Raw genomic sequence first — 27,133 nt, 5'->3', positions numbered from 1 at the left:
GTGGCACAGGCCGTAGGGATCTGCGCTGCTAACCCCAAGGTGGCACTCCTCAGGCTGTCCGAATCCACCCGAAGCTCTGAAGGTGAATGATGGGCAATCTTCTGCGCAATTTACAGCTTCAGAAATCCACTGGAGGATCAGCAATGTGTTGGTTCCAATTAGATGATACAAGTTTAAGAGATTTTCCCCACCATTATTATTTTAGATGTAAGCAGTACAAACAGACAAACCTAACCTTAACCAAGTACGACTTTGATAAGAAAGAGACACGAGAGAGATTGAAAGAATTCGAACCATCTGAAAGTTCTTCCTAAAACTTAAAAATCCAGGAGACAAAAATACATGAGAAACTAACATCCTGATAGTAATTACCAGAGGATGCATCAAATACTATATTTAAATACAAAACACGATTTGCTATGTTTGTTAAACACATTCTTACTGAAGTCAATGAGAATTCAAAGTTGTGTCAAAGAATATTATTATGGTAGAGTATGCCAAAATATAGAAATCTGAACTACTCTGATTGGATTTATTGCCTTTCAAAATGGGTGTGTGTCTAATATCAACATATCCAAACCCTTAAGCTATCATTTAATTGATATCAAGATAAAACACATGAAAAATCATTCAGGATGAAGCAATGTGTTCCTCTGTTCACCCAGTAGAAATGTGAAAAACATGATCTGGCTTTCAACTTTGTTCCATAAAACTGTTCTTTTTTTTCTTTTCTTCCCCCCCCCTCCCCGAATATGAAGTGTAGTGCAAAACACAATGTATACAGACTTTGTAAGCAAACCAATTTAAAATAAAAATCTTGGCTAGCAAATGGAAAATAGAAGCAGGATTTCACTTTTCTTTTGTATTAACATGGGGGCCGCTGGTGCCATAGTCACTATTAAGTTGTGCTGCCTAAGGGCTGAGCTCTCTGGCAGTTAAAATTCACCAGGAGCTCTGCAGAAGCTGGGCAATCTTCTCCTGTGTGTTTTACAGAAGGTTGTATAAGACTCAGTTCTGATTCAATGGCAATGAGTTTGAGGGTTGGGTCTTGCTTGGTTTGGTTTTGTTTTCATTGTTTGTATTAACCAAGAGAACAGTATTTAGGGTAGTAAACAGTATGACTTATTCCTTCCTCTTTCTGAAGAGATGCTCACATTGGCTTACCTTTCCATTGACATCACGCTTGACCAAATGACTTAAAGTGTTCCTTTCTGCCACACAATTGCATTTCATGGCCCTGTTGAAATTGACAGCAGCCATGTGAATTACTTCAGTCAATGAAATGGGAATAGAAGCAATGTGTGTCAATTGCAATTAAAAAAACCCTCCAATCTCAGAAATCATCTGATCTCTGTCACAAAAACAGTTTTGTTACTTATGGAATTTCTTAATAATGTTAGCTTTTGGAGTAAAGATTACATAGAAGAAAGCCAAAGACAACTCATGATAAGTAGGATGATAAGGGATGATAGAAGAAGAATTGATACCTTTGAGCTGTAGTGTTGGAAAGAGTATTGAATATACCATGGTTCATCCTAGAGAGGGTGAAACCAGACTGCTCCATGGAGGCAAGGATTCTGAAGCTTCATCTGACATATTTTGAGTGTGTTCTAAGGAGGGACCAGTCCTTGGAGAAGGATGTCATGCTTGGGAGGGTGGAGGGATAGTGCAGGAGAGGAAGACCCTCGATGAGATGGATTGATTCAGTGACTGGGGAAATGGGGGTAGGTGTGTCAGAGATAGTGAGATTGGCACAGGAAAGGACAGAGTTTAGGGCTGTTGTACATAGGGTCCCTATGAGTCGCAGGTGACTTGATGGCACATAACAAGAACAACAACATCATAAGCAAAAAAGACATTTTGTTGTAGGTCACTCAGCTGTGGTGATTATATGTTCTGTAGCATATATTTTTCATATTCGGTTAGATGACATTTCCACTCTTCCAAACTTAATTGGCCAGGTAGCTGTCTTCAAAATTTCCTGGCAGACTGGCGAGTATGCCCAGGGCTGTATCTGTTAGTTAGAACATGTCAGTTGGTATCCCATCAATTTCTGGAACCTTCTTTTTTGCCAATATTTTCAGTGCAGCTGGAACATCTTCCTTCATTGCCATTGGCTCTTGATCAAATAGTATTTCCTGAAATATTTCAGTGCTGGCCAAGTCTTACTGATTCAGTGTATTTTCTAATTATTCCACATTCTGTTGGATAGTTCCCAACAGAATGTGGAAATTACCAAACAATATCATTAATATCACATGCAAACAAAATACTACTGAAGATAATTCAAAACCAGTTAGAATAGTTAATAGAGAATTCCTGAAGTTCCAGCTGGGTTTAGAAGAGGTAGTGGTACCAGGGCTATCATTGCTGATGTCAAATGAATCCTGGCTGAAAGCAAAGAATACTAGAAGAATGTCTATTTGTGCTTTATTGACTGTGTAAAGGTATTTGACTGTGTTAATAACAACAAATTATAGTGATTATTAAGAATGGGAATCCCAGAACACTTAATTGTGCTCATACAAAATCTATACCTAGAGCAAGGGAATGCCACATGATTTAAAATTAAGAAAGATGTGTGTCAGGGTTGTAGCCTTCCTTCATACCTATTCAATTGGTATGCTGAGCAAATTATTTGAGAAGTTGGACTTTATATAAAAGGATTATATAGGGAGCTCTGGTGGCCTAGTGGCAAGAAGTTGCACTGCAATCCCAGAGGTATGCAATTTGAATCCACCAGATGCTCTGCTGGAGAAGGAGGGGCAATCTCCTCCTGTACCTGTCAGATCCAATTTGACGGTACACACAAACAAAAATAATAAAAAAATAAAATAAAAAAGAAAAGGATTATGGTATAAGGGTTGGAGGAAGATTCATCAGTAGTCTTCGCTATGAAGCTGACACAACTTTGCTTGGTGAAAGTGATGATAACTTGAAGTGCTTACTGCAGAAGATCAAAGACTACAACCTTCAAAATATATTCCATCTCAACATCAAGAAAACAAAAATTCTCACCACTTGACCAATAGGCAATATTATGATAGATATAGAAAAGACTGAAACAGTTAATGACTTCATCTTACTTTGGTCTACAATCACCTTGCTACCAGCAGTCAGGAAATTAGGAGACATATAGCCCTGGAAAATGCTTCAGTGAGGGACCTCTCCAAGTTACTGAGGAGCAATGATATCCATTTAAAGACTTAGGTGCACGTGATTCAGGCCATGGTTTTTTCAGTCCCTTGCATGCATCTGAGAGCTGAACAATGAATAAGAATGACAGAAGAAGAATTAATGACTTTGAACTGTGGTGTTGGAGAAAATTAGTGAATATCCCTTGGATGACAAAAGAACAAACTGATATGTCTTGGAGAAGGTGAAGCCTGATTGCTCCTTGGAGGCAAAGATAATAAAACTTCATCTGACATACTGTGGGATGTTGCTGGAATAGGCTATTCCTTGAAGAGGGACATCATGCTTGGAAAGGCAGAGGGACAGTGAAAGAGAGGAAGACTCTCAACCAGATAGAATTACAGAGTGACTGCTATAATGGGCCCGAGTGTGTAAGAGAGTGTGTGGACGGCACAGGAGAGGACAGGGCTCAGATACACTGTTCGTAGGTTCACCATGGGTCGGTCGTACTCGACTCAACAGCACCTAATAATGACAGCTGCATATTTTAGTCCAAGATGATTGATGTAGAACCCAAGATGAAGAAGATACTGTTTATAATAGTGAAAAAGACCTAATTTGAAAATCCAAGAGTCTCCTGGGGGGAATAAAACTATAATAAACAAAGCTGAGTTGAAAGCTATTAGACCTATGAAAAGTTGTATGATTACACCAAAGAAAGACAGACAAATCCTATTTAGAGGCTCTGGTGGTGCAGTTCCTTGGGAGTTTCATGGCTAATCCAAAGGCAGCATCTCTTTGAAAGTTCAAATCCACCAATGGCAATCTCCTCCCATGCGCATTACAGCCACCCTAAGGCCTCAATGGAAGGTCAGCCATGAGATGATTCCAATGAGGATGAAGGGAAGGCTGTGAATATGAAATGACACTGAGTTTGAGTTTGGAAGGCTATGTGTGAGTTAAAAAGATTACCTTAAACTGCCACTTCAGGTTAATTTTATGTCTTTCCCGGCATGTTGCTGGGGTGTCTTTCTGGTGCCCAAACTTTCAGGCACTTTTCAAACTTAATAAGGAATCATGTAATGGTAGCAGAACCTCCCTAAAGCATTTTGAGGTAGGGGAGGTATCCATTCATAAAATGAATGTGGGTAAAGCAGCCCTAAGGATCTTCCTTTAATCCCTCTGGAGTAATTCTGTACTATACTGGTCTTTGCTTTTAGTAATAAAACATCAAATTAGGTTTGGAGGGAACTTTGATCTTCCTAAGAATTAAAGTTGCCAAATTATTCTGGAAAAAAAAAAGATTACCTTAAAGGAGAAAATTCTAGAAAGAAGAAACCTCGTGTTCAAAAGTATAAAGGACTAAAAGAAAATGAAGTTTTAGAGTAATAGCAAGAAGCATTATGTGTGGGGGTTGGTGTAACATCCGTGGAGAGGCGGTGGTGATGGTTCAGCGGTGGAATTCTCACCTTCCATGAGAGAGACTTTATTTCTAGTCCTCATCTTTTTTTCTCATGAATTATCTGGCCATCTTTCATTAGCAGCCCAGTTCATATGAACTATGGCACCAGGGCACCTGAGACAAAGCTTCTCAAAAAACTTATAGCCGGATGATTCTGCCATGACTTTCCATCAGGATTCCAAGACCGTAAATCCTAATGAAAGGAGGCTATCCACCTTTCTCTCCTACAATCTCTGGTGGATCCAAAATGCCACCATTAACACGGGCTTTGGGTTAGCAGAGCAACATGCTATGGACTATGCTCCTAGAGCCCCTTAGCTATTAATTCCTCTGGTTCAAATATTTTAAAAAATAATGATTTCCATTATCAAAGAACATTTTTCTTCTTTCTGCTTACTCCTGGGACCATATTAGGAATGCAGACTAAGTATGATGCCATTGTGTGGCCGTATGTTTTTTTAAGTAAGCAATCAATCATAAGTGATTTATCAAGTGCCCCCGAAAGGTCAAATACGCTTTATTTTAATAAAATACAGCTTGGATTAGCACTTAGAGAGACAACACATTGTCCAATTTACCCTGAGAATCTGACGTAATAGTTTTTCTATGTGATGGCCCTTAATCGAAGAACTCTAAAAGGACAACTAGCAAACCAGTGCATTATCATGTTGTTGTTGTTGTGTGCCATCATGTTGCCCGAGACTCATAGTAACCCAAGCATGACGTCCTTCTCCAAGGACTGGTCCCTCCTTGCAACATGCCCAAGGTATATCAGACGAAGTTTCAGAATCTTTGCCTCCAAGGAGCATCCTGGTTTAACCCTCTCCGGTGTGAACCTGTTCATTTTCTTAGCACTCTACAGCTTATAGGCATCAATTCTCCTTCTATCCTCCCTAGTCATTGTCCAGCTCTCTGACACATAGCAAGTGATTGCAAAGACCATGGCCTGTGTCAGGCACACCTTAGTCTCCAGAATGACACTTAATAGATGCAAAACAGTGTAACCCCATTCACAATGACCTGGAAATATTTACTTTCAGATTAAAGCTAATAAGCAGAACTAAAGAGTGCTGATAACAAGTTATCTAACTCTTCCAGACAGTTCTAGATATAGAAGACATAAGAAATTACAAACTATTTTTATATTCATGTTACTGTGCTCCTAATTTCCCCCTTTACCAGATTATATACCACATTCTGCCACCCTGAAACTTGTGGGTGTGAACTACTTTTTATTAAGTTCTTGGCATATTCCTTCACATTGTAAATACATAAAGAAAACATCTATTTGCATGTGACTGTGTGTATATTCATGTATACATATATGCAGACACGGAGAACCCATAACTAAACTCCTGAAGAATGTTGTTGCTGTTGTTGTTGTTAGGTGAAGTTAAGTCCAGAATGACCCATAGCAATCCTATGAACAGCAGATATGAACCCTGTCTTATCCTGTACCATTCCCATCAACTCTGACACACTTGAGTTGCTGCAGTCACTGTGCCAATCCATCTCACTGAGGGTTTTCCTTCTTTTCACTGACCCTCCACCTTTCCAAGCATGACATCCCTCTCCAATCATCAGCCTCTCCTAGCAAATATGCCCAAAGTATGTGAGGAGAAGGTTTGTCATCCTTGCCCCCAAGCAGCATTCTGACTGCACGTTCTCCAAGACATATCTATTTGTTCTTTTGGCAGTCCATAGGGTATTCAGTACTCTTCTCCAACATCACAGCTCAAAGGCATCAATTCTGTCATCTTTATTCATTGCTCAGCTCTCAGATGCATAGCAAGTGATTGCAAAGACCATGGCCTGAATCAGGAGCACCTTAGTCTTCCAACTGACATCATTTACTGAGGTCCCTAACTGCAGACTTTCTCATTCTCCAGACTGCTGGCACCTAGAATGTTGATTATGGACCCAAATAAGATGAAATAGTTGACAAGTTCAATCTTTTCTCCATCTATCATGATGCTGCTTATCAGTCCAGTGATGCAGATTTTTGTCTTCTTGTTGTTGAGATGCAATCCATATTGGAAGCTATAGTCCTTAACCTTCTGCAGGAAGAACTTCAAGTCTTCCTCACTTTGAACAAGCAAAGTTGTGTCATCTGCATATTGCAGGTTGTTGATTAAGTCTTCCTCCAATCCTAATGCTACATTCTTCTTTTAGAAGTCCAGCTTCTCAAATTATTTGTTCAGCATAAAGTTTAAATAGGTAGAATGGTCTGGAGAATAGTCTCTGGAATTGTTAAAAATTCTTCTAAATTATATTATCCAACCATTCGTTTACTTTTCATGCTAAGAGTGGTCTGTTTTCACAAGTCAGGGTATAGTTTTCACTCTATTTAAATTCTCAACCATTTTCATTTGTTACTCCAACTGTTATGCCCAACATTTTTCTGTTTAATAAAGTGTCACCTAGGTGCTGGTGGCTCAAGGTAGCAGGTGGAGCACATACATTTATCTCTCTCACAAAGTCTTAAAATAGAAATTAAAATGGAACAGATGGGATAAATCCATTATAGCTTTGTGAAGAAAATATTCAGTGGGACAGGGATCTGACACATTTTTAGAAGAAAGAGGAGAGATATGGTTACATCAGTAAATAAACCAGAGCAGATAACCTAGAAATGTATGACCTAGTATGACCTAGAAAATACATAAGGGAAAAGCCTACTTAGAAGGTTAGCATTTTCTACCTTGGTTGCTGTTGTTCATGATTATGTAGAACTGACTTTTAGCTGACTCACCAGTGCATTTTCAGTAACTAAATCGCATGGGAAGAGATTGCCCGTCTTTCTCCTGAGGAGCAACTGGTGAATTTAAACTGCCTGCCTTTTGGTTGTCAGCTCAACTCCTTAACCATTAGGCCGTTGTTGTTGTTGTTGTGTACTGTCGAGTCAGAATCGACCCATAGCTGATCCTCTAGTGAGTTTTCAGAGGCAATTAACCACACAGGAGGAGATTGCCAATCTTTCTCCCATGGAGGAGCTGGGGGATTCAAACTGTGTGCCTTCAGGATTGCAGTGCAGCTTCTTGCCACTAGGACACCAGTGCTCCCTACCAGCACACTACTAGGCCATTGTTGTGGTTGTTATGTGCCATTGAGTTGCTTGCAACTCTTAGTGACCCTGTGTACAACAGCCCTGATACCTGTTCTATCCTATGACAACTTTACTGTCTCTGACTCACCCACTATCATTACTCCAGTCACTAAATCAATCCATTTCATCAAGGGTCTTCCTCTCTTTCTCTATCCCTCCACCCTTCCAAGCATGACGTCCCCCTCCAAAGACTGGTCCCTCCTTGAAACATGCCCAAAGTATGTCAACTAGACCACTGTTGTTGTTGTTATGTGCCATCGAGTTGCCTGTAAGTCATAGCGACCCTATGTATGACAGCCCTAAACCCTGCTCTAACCTGTGCCAACATCACTGTCTCTGACACACCTACACCCATTACCCCAGTCACTGAATTGATCCATCTCATCGAGGGTCTTCCTTTCTTGCACTGTCCCTACACCCTCCCAAACATGATGTCCCTCTCCAAGGACTGGTCTCTTCTTGCAACAGGTCCAAAGTATGCCAGATGAAGCTTTAGAATCCTTGCCTCCAAGGAGCAGCCTGGTTTCACCCTCTCCAGGACAAACCTGTTTGTCTCCATGTTATAGTCAACAGTCTTCTCCAGCACCACAGCTTAAAGGCATCAGTTATCTTTCTATCATCCCTAGCCATTGTCCTGCTCTCTGACTCATAGCATGCAACTGCAAAGACTATGGCCTGAATCAGGCACACCTTAGTCTCCAGCCTGAAGTCTCCAGTCTTCAGTACTCTGGAGAGGTCCCTGACAGCTGACTGTTCCAATACAAATTGTCTCTTGATTTCCTGCCTGCTGGTACCAAGAGTATTGACTGTGGAGTCAAGCAAACTAAAACTGTTAACAATCTCAATCTCTTCAACACTCCTAGAACTCCTTAAATAGAGTTTCCATACCTTGGAGAACTCTGAAATAGATTCTCAAAGCAGAGAAGGAAACAGTACTAGATAATTGTTCATATAATTTATACAGAAAGTTTCCTTGGACTAGTCAAGATTGAGCTGCTCAATCAACAGGATAACTAAAAGAAATTTCAGTGTAGAAGTTGGGTGCAGTAGACCCAGAAACGCATCAGTCACATTATTGGTCAACTAATGTGTACAAAGTTCTGCAACACAGCAGTGAATTCCTCTGTCTTGTCCCATACAATTTATCGTACAAAAGAAGATACAACATTTTAGTTTCTTAGAGCTGCCATTTAAAAATACCAAAAACTGTGTGTCTTGAAAGAACAGAAATGTATTTTTGCATGGTACTTGAGTCTCCTCTTACTCAAACCCATTGGCATCAAGTCAGAACTGACATCACACTGACCCTCAACTAGGTTTCTGAGACTGTAAATTGCATACAAAAATATTTCCCCACCATTCTCCCATATTACCGCTGGTGGATTTCAATTAGCCTGAGAAGATAGGCATTTGGGTTAACAGTATAACTAGAGGTCTAAAATCAGTGTCAACATCTATGTCACATCTAGAGAAGACCCTTCCTTGTCTCTTTTTAAATGGCCTGAGTATTTCTTGGTAATTCCCTAACTTCTAGATGGATCCCTAACTGGTGTTTTCTTCGTGTGTATGTCTGTGTCTCCATGTTTGTTCTCTTTTTTATAAGACATCAGTCATATATGTTTAGGACTCACTATTCCAGCATAACTTCATTAGCTTAACTGATAATATTTGCAAAGAAATTCCTTAGCTAATCAAACAAGGTCAAATTCACTGACACTACTAGGACTCCAGCATATCTTTTGGGGGCACATGCTTCTATTCCTAACACTCTACTTTTTATGCCCCTGAAATTCACTTTCTTCCCATGTACTAAATATATTTACTCTCATCTCAGCATCTCAAAAGAAAAGTATTAACTCCATGCAAGGTCTAACTCTAACTCCAAAAGTTCATCTAAATCAAATACATGTGAGATTCTTGATATGGTCATCCTAGAACAAAATTGCTCTCCATCAGCGAAGCCTTTGAGCCTAGCATCTGCTTTTAATGCACAGGGTTTGAACAAGCATCATTCCCATTCTTCAAAACAAAAGGAATACATTGCCATCAAGTCAGAACCAACTCCCAGATGACCCTCCAGCAAGTTTTCAGAGACTGTAAATGACAGGTACATTACCCACCTTTCTCCCATGGAGCCACTGGTGGATTTGAACGGCCAACTACCTAAGGAAGGACTGATGATGCCAGGAAGGGGTCAAAGGTATCAAGGACATCTGAAACTTAGCAGGGAAATTCATATACAATCATAGGACTTGAAACTAATTCTCTCTCCTGGAGGCCCATTTGAAGTGTGGCTCTCTCCTCCAGACTCTGGTCAGTGGTCCCTGGGCCTTAGACAGCAATTGATTTCCCCAAGTCCACTGACATGGATCCCAACCCCTTTGGGTTTGGGCAACAGCCCTATTCTCCAGAACCAAGGTGATGGTATTCCCCTTCAGAATTGGGAAAGAGTTGGCTCCAACCCCTGCATCTTTCTTTTTCTTGAAGAAAAAATATTGTTTTTGTCACTGATGTCATCACTTGAGCATCTCAGCACACTGCCTGCCTGTAGAATTCAAGGGGGCGATATTTTTCCTTTATTCAGCCCTGCATTTATCTTTTAAGTCTGGCAGCATTTCTGCTGATATGGTTGACTAGATCCATAAATCATGTGCTCTCTTAATTTTTATAACACAATTTTATAAATTTTCACATTCTTGTACCATTTCACAGAATTTACTCCTCAGTTTGCCTCTCTGCCCTTCGTATTTTATTATAAGCAGTAAGGAGATGTTGCACCTTCAACATTTTGCTTCAAAATCTTCTTAGCCAAATATCCACATTCATCATTTAGAAGTTTTAAGTGTGTTGGGCACTGAGAGCTTTGATCACAAGACTTTCACAATCTTAATTACCTTTAAGAATTACTGACAAAAAAAATTACTACCATTTTTTGATAAATGATTGTAGACAAAGTACTAATGATGGAAGCAGGAGACCAGTGAGGACGCAGTGACAAGAAGTAGGTCCGATATGATGGTGGCTTGGAATAAAGTGGTAGTGATGGTGATGATAACAAGGTGTTGGATCCGAGTTATATTTAGAAAGTGGAGTTGATAAGATTCGCCACTAGATTGGCTACGGGGAGCTGAGGACATATACGTACGAAATACGGAAAGCTTCCAGTGACATGTAACGTAGTTTGGGGACCTGGATCCAGTCACCTATCAAGTCTTGCCTAGAGGCCTGTGATTTTCTGGTTTGGTTCCATCCCCTTTGAACAGATGTAGCATCTGAAAAGATGGACCTAATGCCCAAGCATTTAGGAATATCCAAGAGATAGATGTAAAGTCACAGTGCACAAGTTTGCAAACTATGGGGTGGCTCTCTGGTGAAGTTGTGCTGTTTCACTGCCAATTCACCAGTGACTCTGAGGGAGAGAGCTGGGCAATCACCTTCCATGCGGTCTAGAGTCTTGGAAATCTGCTGGACTGTCAGCCATGAGTCTGAACTAACTGGATGCCAATGGGAGCAGCATCTACAAAAGACTGGGTGGCAATGATGATAAATTAGCATTCAGGCAGGACAAATGAATATCCAATGTTGGAAAAATAGTCTTTCCTGTTTCTGCTGCTTGACCCCTCCCTACCTTAAGGATTGAACGTCTCGGGACTTAATGGTAGCATGAAGTACTCTAAGAGATGTAGTCTGGAGAGAGTCAGAGATAGCAGCTGTACTGTGTACTATGCCACCAGGGCTCCTTATTATCACCTCTCTCTTTCTCATCGCCATTGAGTCAGAAGTGACTCTTAGCTGATCCTCTTTTGGGTTTCAAAGGCTGTAAATTGCCAGCAGGAGATTGTTCACATTTCTCCTGTGGAGCTGCTGGTGGATTCAAAGCACCAGAGATGCTCAGCCTTTGGGTTAGCAGTTGACTTCTTGTGGATTCTGTCAGCTGTGTTGTTGTTGCTTTGTGCTATAGAGTCAACAGAGACTCACAGCAACCCTGTGAAAAATGGATCTGAACCTTTCCCCACCGTGTCGCATCTTCATCATCTCTGACACACTCAAGCCCATTGTTACAGGCCTTATGTCAAACCACCTTGTTGTGGGCCCTCCTCTCTTATGCTGACCCTCCACCTTTCCAAGCATGATGTGCTCTTCCAAGGACTGACCCCTCCTGACAACATGCCCGAATATTGTAAGGCAAAGTTTCACCACCCTTGTCCCCAAGGAACACTCTGGTTTCCCGTTCTTCAAGACCAACCTGTTTATTCTCTTGCCGCAGGCTCTTCTCCAGCACCACAACTCAAAGGCATCTTCTATTATCTTTGTTCATCGTCCAACTCTCAGATGCAATTGAGAATACAATGGCTTGGATCACCTCAGCCTTTAAGCTGAAAAGAAGACAAGTTGCTGTCAGAGGCCTCTCCAGAGGCCTAAATTACAAACTATTGTTGTTGTTGTTGTGTATCATTGAGTAGGAACCCACCCATAGTTGTCTCTCCAGTGGGTTTTCTGAAACAGTTAATCACACAGGAGGAGACTGTCCCTCTTTCTCCCACAGAGCAGCTGGTGGATTCAAACCTCATGCCTTTGGGTTGGCAGCACATCTCCTTACCACTAGGTCACCAGAGCTCCCTTTATCAACTACAGTGATGCCTTATTTCAAATGCATTTAATATATGTCTGCACAGATACTCTCAAATGTATAGATTTAATTTTGCTGGGCAATAAATCATTTCATAAAGTCTAATACTTCCAACTTTAAAAAAATTGCAATCTCGCTCCAGTAATTCACATTTGTAATGTACTGATAATATATTTAAGACTACAAAATCATTTCATACATTCAATAGCTTCCTAAAGCAAACACAAAAATACTTCTTTACCTTCATTTTTGGACATTATCAAACTAGAAATCAGAGTGGTTTACATAGGTGGCTTGTATAGTCTACACAACCAAGGGAAAGGAGTAAAGGTTGGGCAACCTAGTACAGTTAAAAGATCCTCAAAAGTAGGGGAGCTGTGGAAACTACTTATTATCATTCAGCAGATGTTTTATTGAGTTCCTTCAATATACCAGGCAATGTACAAGACACCAAAGCTTTAATGATGTGGGTAGTGATTTTCTAAGAATGTTGTAGTTGTTATTGTTATGTGCCATTGAATCACCTGCAACCCATAGCAACCCTATGTACTGAAGCTCTGAACCCTGCCCTGTCCTGAGCCCGCCTCACTAATTCTGACACACCAACCTCCATTGCCCTAGTCACTGTATCAATCAATCCATCTCATCCGGGAGCTTCCTCTCCTGCACTGTCCCTCCACCCTTCCAAGCATGATGTCCTTCTCCAGGGACCAGTCTCTCCTGGCCACATGCCCAAAGTATGTGAGATGGAGTTTCAAAATCCTAGCCTCCAAGGAGAAACTTGGTTTCACCCTCTCCCAGACAGACCAATTTGTTTTCTTGGCAGTTCACGGTATGTTCATGACTCTTCTCCAGCACCACAACATGAAGGCATCTATTCTTCTTCTGTCATCCTTAGTCATTGTCCGGCTCTCTGATGCATAGCAAGTAATTGTGAAGACCATGGCACACCTTGGTCTCTATACCAACAACATTGCTTTTCAATACTCTAGAGAGGTCCTTGACAGCAGATTTATCTAATACAATTTGTCTTTTGATTTCCTGACTGCTGGTGTTAAGAGTGGTAATTGTGGAACTGAGCAAGCTGCAATTATTAACAACCTCAATCTCTTCTCCATCTATCATGGTGCTGCCAATTGGCCCAGTGCTGAGAGGGAAACAGTCTCAGAATCTGATGCAAAATTAGTCTATAATGGAAATTGCTGCCATCATTGGAAGAAATAACTATGTGGACCAGAACGGCTCTGATTTAAAGGTTAATATTTGTCAAGCAATGGGACAACCATTTTAAGGCTACAATTCTATTGTTATTGATGTTAAGTACCATTGAGTCTGAACCAACCAGTAGAGTACCCTCCAGTCAACCATACGGGAGGAGATTGCCTATCCTATCTTTCTCCAGAGGAGCAGCTGGTGGATTTGAAGCACAGGCCTTTGCGCTGGCAGCACAGCTCCTTATCACGAAGCCACCAGACCTCCCCTACAATCAACGGGAAGTTGGCTTCAGGATTACAAGTTGACAAACTGACTTTTCAGGATTACAAGAAGCATTATAGTCATAATCCCAGCTCAGCATCTGAAGGTAACAATGATTTGCTGGTCTTCAGAAGTCTCATGAGTCAACAGCTACATTTTCTATGAATTCTTCCCTAAACATAGCTTTAAACAGTCTAGATGTTAACACGGAATGGAGGGAGACCATCTCTTGGACTTAATCAGCCACTACACTTTTACTGTCATGCTTGTCTAATATTTATCTTGAGAAGTAAAGAACACATTACTGTTCAGCCCTGCCTACAGTTTGCTGAAGGAACCAAAGTCTAGGGTAGTCCAGCTCTTTTAAACCCAGATTGAAAATTCGTATCATATTTCAGATCGTCTTGCTTTCCCCAGGTCAACAGCAGCTTACTGTGCAAAGGTCAATTTTACAATTTCACCAGGCTTTATCCCCACCTGGACTGCACTGCTACAGTCTTTGGTGAAAACGGCATTATTTTGAAGTTGAAGGTTGCATCCAGGCAGGCAGAGTGGCTTTACTCCGTCCCTGAGCTGGAACAGATAATGGATTCTGCAGAGCGGGTGTCCAAATCACCAAGGTCATTGCCCAGTGAGTCAGTATAAATATCCAAATTGCAGTTGTAGACAGACTCAGCATATGACAGGTGCAGTTGATGAGTGTCCTTTTGTCTAGCTGTCATAGTTGTCTGAGGACACAGAACAAATCAAACGAAGAAGCCAGTGCCTGCCTTAGAAAGTTATGTCTTAACTAAACAAACCCACAACAACTGGCAGGCTAGATTTACGTGGTTCAAATCTCTGCACGTGTATGTTCGGGCAATTTTGTTCCTCAGGAGCTATTTGTTCAAGGGGGGTGGGAGATAAATTGAAAGTGAAACAATAAAGTCCATTTTCTCCTAACGTTTTCAAGGATGAATACTTGTGAAGGATACACAGGAAATCTCTCCTTAGCAACAGCCGGCCTGGAGAACCTGCAAAGTCCTTCAAAGTTTTGAACAGGGGATCACAACTGCACAAAAAGCACAAGATAATCAAAAGATTCCTCTCTTGGGAAATAACAATTATAACCAATATATTACAAGTTCATGGTTCTCAGGGCTGCGCTTGAGTTTCATTTCTAGACACTGCCAGAGTCAAAGTCAAAGGCATTCAAAATGTGTGAAGTGTGAATGACTAAAGTCATAAAAATAGGTTTAATGGTTGTTGTTGTTGTTGTTGTGTACCACCGAGTCAGGACCGACTCACAGCTGACCCTCCAGTGGGTTTTCAGAGGTAGTAAATCACACGGAAGGAGATTGCCCATCCTTCTGCCACACACAGGAGATTGCTCATCTTGTTGGCAAGGCATTTCCTTACCACTTAGCCACCAGAGCTCCCTCAATTGTAATGTAGGCAATGCTATTTCATTGTCTGTTTCATTAGTTGCTGTTCCAGTATCCAAACTATTTTAGAGGGGAGCTCTGGTAGCCTTGTGGCAAGAAGCTGCACTGCAATACCAAAGGTGTGCAGTTCGAATCCACCAAATGCTGTGCTGGAGAGGAGGGGCAATCTCTTCCTGTGCTGCCAGTTGGATCTGACTCAATGGTACACAACAAGTGAAACAAACAAACAAACAACCCTACACCGTTTTAGAGCAGCAGGTACATTTGAACCATGTACCTTAGGGATCGCAGCACAGCTTCTCACCACTAGGCCACCAGGGAGGATTTCAATATAATGATGAGATGTAAAGAGTTTAGAAAGACTCTTGAAGGATGGTGGGCCAGAGTTCATAAATTAAAATTAGTTGATAGCAATTTTTTGATCTCTGATTTCACAGATAAAAAGACTCGAGCTTGGCTCAATTTTACATCATTAAGGCGCAAGCTAGTATTAACCCAATTGTCTTCTTAGACTCTAAGAGTCAAAGGTACTGTCACACTGAGTCAAAATGTTGTCAAGTTGGTTTCGACTCATAATGACTCATACAACACAGAATGAAGTACTGCCGTATCCTTCCTGCACCTTCCTCACATGTGTTACATTTGAATCTGTGCCACAAATATCTCACTGAGGGTCTTCAAAATAAGCCACCAGCAAGCTCTACAACAAGGCCAACCCTCCTTCCTCCAGGGTCAATGCAGCAACAGCAGTGTGGCAATGCCTGCCCTCTATGTTGAGGCAAGGAGCTATCTAAAAGTCCAATTGCTCTTCTTGAGCACCTACCGTGTGCCAGACATTATTCTAGTTGCTAGGATTCATGGTGACAGATCCTATCCCTCAAGGGACTTTCATATCAGTGAAAAAAAAGCCCTGAAAAATTAGATAAATAAATCATATCAGATTCTTGTGTTAGGGATAAAATAAAATTGGATAGTATGATAAAAGACAAATGTACTGGCTACTGAAGAGGGGGCAAAGTAGTGAAGGTTTTTAGCAAAGCTCGTCAGTGGATCCATAAGGAAGAGAAATTAAACAGCCACAAAGTCCACCTAAAATAGTTTGAATGCTGGAATGACAACTAATGAAACAATGAAATAGCAATGGAATAGCATGAAATATCACAGTTGAGGGAGCTCGGGTGGCTAAGGGGTAAGGAAATGCCTTGCCAACAAGATGGGCAATCTCCTTCCATATGATTTGCTGCCTCTGAAAACCCTCTGGAGGGTTAGCTATGGATCACTTCCTGACTTATACACAGCAACAACGTATTACAATTATGGGCCAAGCAACCTATTAATTCAGTCTGGGTTAAGGAATGTACGTGCACATGCAAAAAAAAAAAAAAAAAAAAAGAATGGGGCATTTATCTTGGGTTAACTGGGTTTTCCAAGATGATTATAGAGAGCTTTTAAAATGTAGAAGCAACCTAAGTGTTCATCAATGAATGAATGGATAGACAAACTGTGGTACATTAACACAGTGAAGTACTATGCAACATTGTAAAGCAATGAAGAATTCATGAAATACTATACAACATGAATAAGTCTATTGTACACTATGCTGACCGAAATAAATAATTTGCAAAAGGACAAATACATATACAACGACTGTTGAGAAAGGTTTAAATACAGAGAGAATCATTCTAGTATGGTGACCAGGGAGAGAGGAGGGGTGGGAGTAGCATATTAATTGATTGATAGACAATGAACACTTATTGGAATAAGTGAAGGGAAGGACAATGTGGAATGAATAGATGATCAGACAGTTATGATCAGACTATAATTGGTGTTGTGGAATAAAATGTGCATGAATGATTGAAAGAAAATAATATGTAAACTTTCATTGACATGACAATTAAAAATGAAAAGTCAGGAGAGATACGATGACAGAAACAGAGGTTGGAAGCATATGGCCTGGAGTCAAGGAACGTGGGCAGCCTCTGGAAGGTAGAAAAGGAAACAGATTGGCCTTGAAAGCCTCCAGAAAGAGCAAATGCCACCTTGATTTTAGCCCAGTGAAACGGATTTCTGACTTCTGACCTCCAGACGGTAATAGAATAAATTTGTGTTGCCTTAAGCCACTACATTTGTGGTGATTTGTGACAGCAACAGAGGAAACTAAAACACTGCCCAAGGTCAGAGAACTTCAAAGTGGCAGGGCCAGGATTAAAATCAAGGTAACTTGGTGCCTGCCCTTGCCAGAGATTTAACCACTGTGCAACAGAACATCTCACAGGCAGTACAAAATTTCAGGTGGAATGCAAAATAGGCAGCCTCCAGGAGTTCCCTTCTCTCTGGGGCTGGGAATCCTAGGTCACAGAGAAAGTAAAAGAAAGGAAAAAAAGGGGGGAGGATCCTATAGCACCATCCAATCTCCTCTCTGCAACTTCAGTCTTAGACCCAAGAGAGTACTGCTATCAACCTTAAATTCTGCAGATAAGGAAGCTGAGGACCAGAAGTCTGTGACTTTTCAGTTATTCAGCTGTTTAATGAGAGAGCACAAGAGGCAAGTAGGGTGACCCAGTGAGCTTAGTGGCTTTTGATGGCTCAGGGAAGGAGACTGTGTGGCCTGTGAGGATCAAAGAATTGAAGCTTCCAGATATTTCTCTTTCTCATTTCAGTTCCATCTCACGTGAACCCTATAGAGCACAGGAGAACTACCCAGAGACTTTCCAAGGTTATGCACTTTTACAAAACTGGTGGCTCAGTGGTTAAAGCACGTTCTGCTAAACAAATAGAGTTGGAGTCTGAGCCCAGCAGCCCTACAGGGGAGAAAGTGATGGAAGTCAGCTTCCTTAAAAAAAAAAAGAAAATCGGATATATTTCCTCCAAATTAAAAAAGTAAACTCAACTCTTACTCTCTTAATGTAGCCTAGAGACAAGAATGTTTCTGTAGGAAACTAGATTTGAGTTTCAAATGAGGTCAACTAATCTGAAACCCAACCCCATATAAAATTCTCTAACTGGGTAAGCAGATAACTATTTACTCTATTAATGTCATTTGTTTTGGGTTTGTTTTTTTTAAAAAAAAACTTTATTTTCTGGGCCTCTCTTAATGGAAGTATTTTTATTTTGTACAGTTCAACTGGATAGCAGAACATTGAACAAAATCAATAAAGAGAATATTTTTTATAAGAAAAAAAGATCTATGATAGGGAGCTCTGGTGGGCTCATGGCAAAAAGCTGCATTGCAATCTCGAAAGGGCACTCTTTGAATCCACCAGATGCTCTGCTGGAGGAGGGGCAACTTCCTCCTGTGCCAGTTGGATCTGATTTGATGGCAAGCAACAAGGGGGGGGGGAATCTATGGTACATTCACACAATGGAATACTAGAAGCAGGCAGAAGTAACGATTTTTGTAAATCACTACTTACTTTGGAAGGAAATAAAGAGCATTATGCTAAGTGAACTAACTCAGTCCCATACGGACAAAATGTGTATGAGGATGTAAGGAGGGGAGGGGAGGACTAGAGGGGTGAGGATAGGCAGGTGGTAATCATGGGGTTGCACGGTTTGATGTTGGGTTGCGGAAGGCGGGAGATCTGGTGTGAGGGGCAAGGTACATGAACTTTGTAGGTAAACCAGTGTAAAATTTCAAAAAAATTATTGCAAATTTTTAAAAATGAAAAAGAAAAAAATAAATTATGGCATTCTAAAAAAAAAAAATCTGCAGAATTGGAAACCCAGTGGGGCAGTTTTACTCTGCCTATAGGGTTGCTATGCGTTAAAAAGACTAAAGGGTCATCATAACAAGATAAAAGTAAACAATCCAATTGAAAAATGGGCACAGGATATGAACAGACACCTCACAAAACAAGACATTCAGATGGCCAACAAGCATATGAAGAAATGTTGAAAATCCCCAGATCTAAGAGAGATGCAAATCAAAACAATTATGAGATATCATCTCACACCAATAAGAACAGCAAAATTTAATGGAACAGCAAACAACAAATGCTGGCTAGGTTGTGGAGAAACTGGAACCCTTATTCACTGTTGGTGGGAGTGTAAAGTGGTGCAACCACTGTGGAAGGCTGTATGGTGCTTTCTCAAAAAGTTGCAAATTAGGGGAGCTCTGGTGGCCTAGTGGTAAGGAGCTGCAACTACAATCCCAGAGGTGCACGGTTTGAATCCACCAGATGCTCTGCCGGGGAAGGAGGGACAATCTCCTCCTGTACCAGTCAGATATGATTTGACGGTACACGCACACAAAAATAATAAAACAAAAAAGTTGCAAATCGAGATACCATTTGACCCAACAATTCCATTACTGAATATACCCTCAAGAAACCATAACCGCCACCTAAGCAGATATATGCATACCCATGTTTATTGCGGCTTTGTTCACAATAGCAAGGAGTTGGAAACAACCTAAGTGCCCATCAACAAACGAATGGATAGAGAAGCTGTGGTATATTCACACAATGGAACACTGTGCTGCATTGAAAAACAAGGAACTCATGCAATATTATTCAAAATGGGTGACCCTGGAGGACATTATGCTGAGTGAAATATCTCAGTCACAAAAGGACAAATACTGCATAGTGCCACTGCTGTAGAATGGGACAGACATCGGGGATGGGGGGGAGACTGAGAAAGATGGGATAAACAATGTATACTGCATTGAAACAGATGAGGGAGAAAACTGTTTAATAGGGATATGTGATTACGAATTATTGTCATGACAGGAGTCCAGAAGGAAGGCTGTATAGTGGAGTGGACCTGGGGGGCAGAGGGGGAGATTGTATAACAATAAAAGAATTTTTCTTTTACTTTTCAAAGAGAAGAGCGAACTGGGGGGGGAGAGGTGGACAGGGAGAAAAGTTTAACAATAAATGGAAATCCAAAGTCTGTAAATTTTCATTAAAATTAATAATTAAAAAAGTTAAATTTAAAAGAAGACTAAGAGGTTAAATCTACAGACACAGACTTTCCCGTCTTTTTCTGGTGTAGACCCTGGTGGATTCCAACTGACCTAGTGTGTAACCACTGCGCCACCAGCACACCTGATGTTACTGATAATATAGTCGCTATTTTCGAAGGTGCCTGAAAACGAAACTTTGCTATCCATACAAAAATATATAAGGGAAAAGCTGTGATCATTTGAGGAAAGTTTACAAAGTTTGCATAGAAATACATCTCTCCACCCTTTTAGGTACCTCATCCTCCTGATAAAGGAGCAAATTTTACCCCAAGATGTAACAGAGTTTCAACAGCGCTCCCAACTCTCTGCTCCTGGCGCTCTGCTCCGTTCATGCCAAGGTTGGGGCAGGAGTCACGAGAGGGCAGAGAAGTGGCTGGGAGTTCTCCGCCTCCTTTTTCTTCAGTTCCCAGGCATGAAGAAGCATCTACCCCCTGAGGACCGAGGTCAGGGGCATCCATACTGGAGCGCTGCGTCCTGGCCTCCTCCACTCCCTTCCCCGGGCGGAGGAAGCCAACGCGCGTGCATGCGCGCTCGGTATAAATAGGTCCCAGGCGGCAGCCACAGGGCAGAGCAGGGCTGCCGGCGCCGCGGGCTATGGCGGGCGAGGACCACCAGTGGCAGGGCAGCATCCTCTACAACATGCTCATGAGCGCCAAGCAAACCCGCCAGGCTCCGGAGGCGCCCGAGGCGCCGCTGCGCGGCTCGTGCTGGGGCTGCTCGTGCGGCTCAGCGCAGCCAGGGGACAGAGAAAGCCTGCAGGGCGGGCGGGCCGTGGCGCACATGTACCGCTGCTGCTTCTGCGGCGAAGACCACCCGCGCCAGGGCAGCATCCTCTACAGCTTGCTCACTGGCGCCAAGCAAACGCACGTGGCTCCGGACGCGCCCGAGGCACCGTGTGTCCCGCAGAGGCTAGGGGGCACGGACGGGCTGCAGGGAGACCAGACCTTGGAGCTCTTGTACCGCTGGTACTTGGGCAGTGACGACTCACTGCGCCAGGGCAACAAGCTCAACCACCTGGCCTTGGGCGCCAAGCAAACGAATGTGGCTCTGGAGGCGCCTGAGGTGCAACTCGGGACCCCATTGTGGGGCCCCTTGTGTGATGGGCAGAGGCCTGTGGCCCTCCAGAACCCCCAGGTGGTGTGTGAGGCTGCCTCAGCCTGCCTGCTGAAGACGATGCACTTCGTCAAGAACTTGCCCTGCTTCCAAGTGTTGCCTCTGGACCAGCAGCTGGTGCTGGTGCGAAGCAGCTGGGGGTCACTGCTGCTGCTGCAGCTGGCCCAGGACCATATACACTTCCAGACGGTGGAGGCCTCCGAGCCCAGCGTGTTGCAGAAGATACTCACCACCAGGCGGCGGGAGAGCGCAAGCGAAGAGTCAGCGCCTCAGCCCACGCCGCAGACCCTGTTGGCACAGCTGCCCACGGCCACCGAAGTCCAAGCCATCAAGGCTTTCCTGGCCAAGTGCTGGAGCCTGGCTATGAGTACCAAGGAGTACGCCTTTCTCAAGGGGACCGTGCTTTTTAACCCGGGTAAGGCATATCAGCCAGGCTCAGTGACTTCTCCCCAGCTCAGAAGACCCTCCGGAAGTGCCTGTGCACGTGCGGGTAGGGGGCAGGTTCTACTGAGTTTTCACTGGTCCGGAGAGTGTGGGTCGCAGGTGATAAAAATCAGAATCAGTTTCTCAAACTTGGAGGGCCTGCAAGAATCGTTCCTGGGTGAGTTGCTGCCAAAAACTTGAGGGGAAGAGAGGTTTGTACTAGTTGTTTAAAAAAAAAGAAAAGTAAAAGTTGATGCCTTAAAGGGCCAAGATAGTTGCTATCTCTAGTTGTCTTTTCCACCCAGAAGCACAGCTTTTTGAAACTTTTACTCCCTGCACATTGTGCAGCTCATTCTGCAGCCCACTTCTCCCGCTTCTGCAGTTTGTGGAAACTTCTTTGTTGGAGAAAAAACATACAAAGGCTGGCAAGAAAGGAAAATTTAGGGGTCCACAGGGTTTGATGTCTGAGGAGTGTGCCCTAGAGTTGTCATTTTTCGGGTCAAAATCATTCAGACTATCCCTTCCTCTAAGTCAGTATTAGGCTAGCAAAGGGCCAGGAAAGAGAGATGCTGGTGACAAGAGCACTGCTTTTTAGATTTAGAGACCTCATCAGGCTATTTGACCCCGCACTCTCCATCTCATTTTACAGATTTGATAGCCAAGTCCCAGGAGAGTTTACTTTACAATAGGCACGTAAGCAGTCAAGCTGTGTTATAAACGCAGATTCACCTGCTTTCCACGGTGAACTCTTATCTACCTGGCTTTTCTCTTTCGTGAGTACTTTGAGGGTAAACCTGCTTTCAGGGAAACACTTCCTGAGGAGTGAAAAGGAGGTGTGGCATAAAAGCAGGGAAAAGTAAGGTAGAGCTCACACTATGAAGGTTTAGGGAGCACAGATCTAGACCTAGAGGAGCTTCAGGTTGCTGGAAGAATTTCACGCAAGCTGCTGCTTACTTAATAGATGGAATTTAAGCATAATCAAATCAAGTCTCCAGCTGTGGGTAGTAGTAGACATGAATGCACAGACTGGAGTAATCAGAATAAGAACTTGCATTCCAAGTGTTGCTTTGTTTTGTTTTTATTTCAGTTACCAAACCTGTTATTTGCCTGTAATAGGAGTGACTCTCACCCTTTGCTATCATTATATTTAAAGAATATTGACTGATTATTTAATGATTGTTGATTAGCACATGGCTTTTAAAAATACTCTTTTGTTGAAGTTTGTAGAAAAAAATCATTAACATCACCACTGACCTCAGTTGAATCGAAAGAGGTAACAGGTACTTCTTTAAATACAAGAACTTTATAGCAATATTACTATATTGGGGGGGGGAGCAAAGAACTTTTGAATTAAGACTCTTCTTACCACATTCTTTATAAAATTTGTATGCACTTAATTTGTCTTATATTGTATTCATTTAATTTCACTTAGCTATCACATTGTGGAACAAGAGAGTAATGCATTTTTGTAGGGGAAAAGTTACTTTTGAACTGTTTCAATCAGATGACGTTTTCATGTTTACTTTTCAGCCTTTAAACAGCCTTATCTTTTCAAAGGCCTCTTACTTTAAAAGAACATATTTAAATATGTTAAATTTGAAATGTTCCCTAGAGCCAGTGTGTGTGTCTGTGTCTCCAACACAAGAATCATGGTACACTGAGCTACGAGTCAAGAATTAACTTTTCAGTTATTATGATCTTCAAGATTAAAATAAGCATGCAGGTACATTTTAATAACAATGGGACCTGTGAGTTGTAGTTTATGGCTATGAAGTTTACCATCTTACTGGATAATTATTATGATGGTAGGCAGTTGGAGGAAGGGTAGTCAAATATTTGTCATCTGGCAAAGCTGTTTGCCCATGAACAGAGGCCCGTTTCTCAGAGGTAAAAGGAAGTGTTTCCTCTGAAAATAATAATAATTTCTTCTTATTCACATAGGTGGTGAACTGGAGCAATAATGGCAAACTTGTAAGGCATTAAATACTATAATAAGCATTTGATATCAGGCATTAAACATTACTGCATTTATGTTAAATTACGTGTGCAGTTGTTGGCTCACTGCCAATGTGGGTTGTTTTAAATGGGAGTGTGCAAACATAAAACAAAACCAAAAATTCCCCAGTTGCTCTCTGATCGAATCTGAGACATAGTGATCTATGTACATCAGAACAGTAGTTAACCGTAAATAAAAAGAATTACCCCATGTTTCATTTTTGAAAGCATTGTATCTGAAAAAAGTGGGATGGGTTTGGCATCTTCTCCCTACTCTTAAAAATCCCCTTAAACCAAGAAGCCTGAGCACTTGTTTAAGGTTGAGCCATTTGTAACTTAATTCCCCCTCCCCCCTTTTCTCCTCCAGACCTCCCCGGCCTGCACTGTGTGAGGTACATCCAGGGACTTCAGTGGGGGACTCAGCAGATCCTCCAAGAGCACATCAGGATGGTGCACAGAGGGCGGCGGCAGCAAGCCAGAGCGGTGGAACTGAATGGCGTTCTTTCCCTGCTGAGATTCGTCAACACCAGTGTCATTTCTGAACTCTTCTTCAGGCCCATCATTGGTACAGTGAGCATGGATGACATGATGCTGGAAATGCTCTGTACCAATTTATAGAAGCCTGTGGGCCATCTGAGCACAGTGTGAGAAAGATAAGGCAGACAAGTAAAAAAAAGTTCTATAATAAACTTTCTTACTCTTTTTACATGCATTGTCTTTTTCTATTCAATTAAAGGGGGAAACATCCTTTTGTGACATGTTGTTTGTTGTTATGTGCCATCAGTGACTCTATGTACAACAGCCCTGAACTCTACTCTATCCTGTGCCATTCGCACTGTCTCTGACACTCCCATCCCGATTATCCCAGTCACTGAATCAATCCACCTCATAGAGGGCCTTCCCCTCCTGCGCTGTCCCTCCACCCTCCCAAGCATGACGTCCCTCTCCAAGGACCCGTCCCTCCTGGCAACATGTCCGAAGTATGTGACATAGGATTGAAAAAATCTTGTGTTCCATACTGCTTTGTTGCGAATAATATTTGCAAACATACCCCACCCCTATACATATTTACAAGAGCAGGGCACTGCATTAACAAGCTATTTTTAAAAACATTTATTTTATATTGGTTTGAATAAAAAAATCTGTATACATTGTGTTTCATACAATCATTCCTATCTGTTGGGTTTTATAAAATTAATCACCATTGATCTATGCTCATCATTCCCCTTTTCAGGTCCCCACTGATCTTTCCTAATTCCTTCACTCCCTCCCTTCACCTATCAAATGCTGTGACTTCATGATATCCTCTTTGCCCAACTTCAGTTTTCCCATTCTCTCTCCTTGCCCTATTAGACTTTCATACATATATTACTAGTTATTCTTTTATTTTTACAGTAATGGTGTGGTACAGTGTTTGTGAGACTGAGCTCACTTAGAATAATGCTCTCAGCCTCTCCCATGTTATGTGACATTTTTTGAAATCATTGTTCCTGAGTGCTGCATAGTATTCCATCATGTGAATGTACCACATTTTTCAATCCATTTGTTAATGGATGTTTCCATATTCTTGTAACAAGCTATTTTTACAAGTTTGTTCACTCTCTGAAGGTGAATGCAGTTTGCTTTGGCTACTAACCTAAAGGTTGGCAGTTTGAACCTACCCCACAGTGCCACGGAAGAAAGGCCTGGCAGTCTGCTTCCCTAAAGATGACAGCCAACTCAACCCTGTGGAGCAATTCTGCTCTGTAACACGTGAGGTCACCATGAGTTAGAAAACAGAATTCATAAATTTTAAGTTAAAATGCATTTTAACATGTCAACCACAAGCTTGATTGAAAAGACTTCTGTCAGAGCTTAAAGAAGGCTTTAAAATGGAATAAACTTTGATTAGCATAAAGAAAATGGAAGTTCTTTGTAGACAGCATCCTAAGACTTAAGTTGTAATAGACTGGTGTCAGTGGGGGAAAAGTTCTGTCATCTCTAATTCCATTAGCTTTGTGGAGGAGTCTCTACACCCTAGTAACAATCTGACTACCAATCAAGTAACAATCTCTAGTCCTTACAGCAACAGTCTGTGAAGGATAAGATTTTTCAGAATATTAACATGCAGCAATGTTCCTGTACATGGCTAAGGATTTGAAACAGGGGCAGTTCAACAGGAAACTTACATGCTATAAACCACCAGTTGCAAGCAAGTCAATCCTGACTCAAGGCAACTCCATGTGTGTTGGGGTAGAATTGTGCTCCACAGATTGTTCAACGGCCGAGTTTCCAAAAGAAGATTGCCAAACTTTTCTCCCAAGGTGCCGCAGAGTGGACTCAAGCCTTTGACCTTTTGGTTAGTAGCCATGTACTGTTTGCAATATCCAATGACCCCTAAAGACTATAAAGAAGGATTATAATCCCAAACAACAGTATTCTAAACCTTAGTTATGTCTTACCTTTTAGATTAATTTTCTACAAAACTATCACACTGAATTAATCATAAACCCTAAATCATAAAGCGATATTATTATTGGTTCCTATTGTCCCTTCAAATGCAATCTGTAGAATTAGTTCTTCCTTGTCCTGGGATGAAGTTTAAGGGCACTAAATATACATCCACCTATGAATAACAGAGGGAGCTCTGGTGGCTTAGTGGTAAGGAGCTGCACTGCCAACCCAAAGGCTTGAGGTTTGAATCCACCAGCTGCTCCACTGGAAAAGGATGGGCAATTTCCTCTCATGCTATTTACTGCTTCTGAAAACCCACTAGAGGGTCAGCTAAGAGTTGACGATCAGAGAAAGACCCTCAACAATATGAACTGGAACAGTGACTGTCACCAAGGGCTCAATCAAGTACATTAAAGATGGTGGGGGTGGCACAGAATCAGACAAGGTTCAGATCCGTTCTTCAGAGATTCACTGTGAGTCATAGATGACTTGATGGTGCTTAACAGCAACAACATGAGTAAGAAAATGCTTATTATTAACATATTCAGTTCACTGCAAAGGTTATTAAATATTTTTTGTATGATATAGACATCTTTGATTCTGCAGAAGAAAGATGTGGCAATCAAGCTTCCAAAAAGGTTTCTAGCCTCAGGGAGGCTATGTTCTGTCCTGTAGGGTCACTATGGTTTGGAATAAACTCGACTACAGTGAGTTTTATTATTATTTTATTTTTAAGCATTTTAGGGGTTCTGGATTTGCCAATTAAAACAAATACCATTATCCCAAAGGTTTATCTTCGAAAGCCAGTCTCTTTTAGTTTCTGTGTGGACCTTTTTAACTGGGTCCAAGGCAATCAGTTCAGACACTGCACAATCATGGCCAGGAAGGAGTCACTGACCTAAATGCCTTCTAGGGCTGAGGCTGTGTCTTGATGTTGTTGCCGTTAGTTGCCATCTAGTTATTTCCAACGCCT

The 27,133-nt window shown here is 41.8% G+C and overlaps 1 protein-coding gene across 1 annotated transcript; it reads left to right on the top strand.

Annotated features, from left to right (window-relative positions):
• The first annotated feature begins 20,790 nt into the window (after positions 1 to 20,790).
• On the top strand, positions 20,791 to 24,345 carry NR0B1 (nuclear receptor subfamily 0, group B, member 1). The gene is made up of 2 exons (XM_006885103.1): positions 20,791 to 21,724; positions 24,095 to 24,345. The coding sequence occupies exons 1-2, from the start codon at positions 20,791 to 20,793 to the stop codon at positions 24,343 to 24,345; spliced, it is 1,185 nt and encodes a 394-aa protein (XP_006885165.1).
• Positions 24,346 to 27,133: the final 2,788 nt, after the last annotated feature.

The sequence above is a fragment of the Elephantulus edwardii genome, unplaced genomic scaffold (assembly GCF_000299155.1).
Source record: "Elephantulus edwardii isolate Elephantulus edwardi_28Jun2011 unplaced genomic scaffold, EleEdw1.0 scaffold00040, whole genome shotgun sequence".
In the NCBI taxonomy this organism is placed as follows: Eukaryota; Metazoa; Chordata; class Mammalia; order Macroscelidea; family Macroscelididae; genus Elephantulus; species Elephantulus edwardii.
The sequence above is the reverse complement of the archived record's forward strand: the minus strand, read 5'-3'. Positions and strand labels throughout refer to the sequence as shown.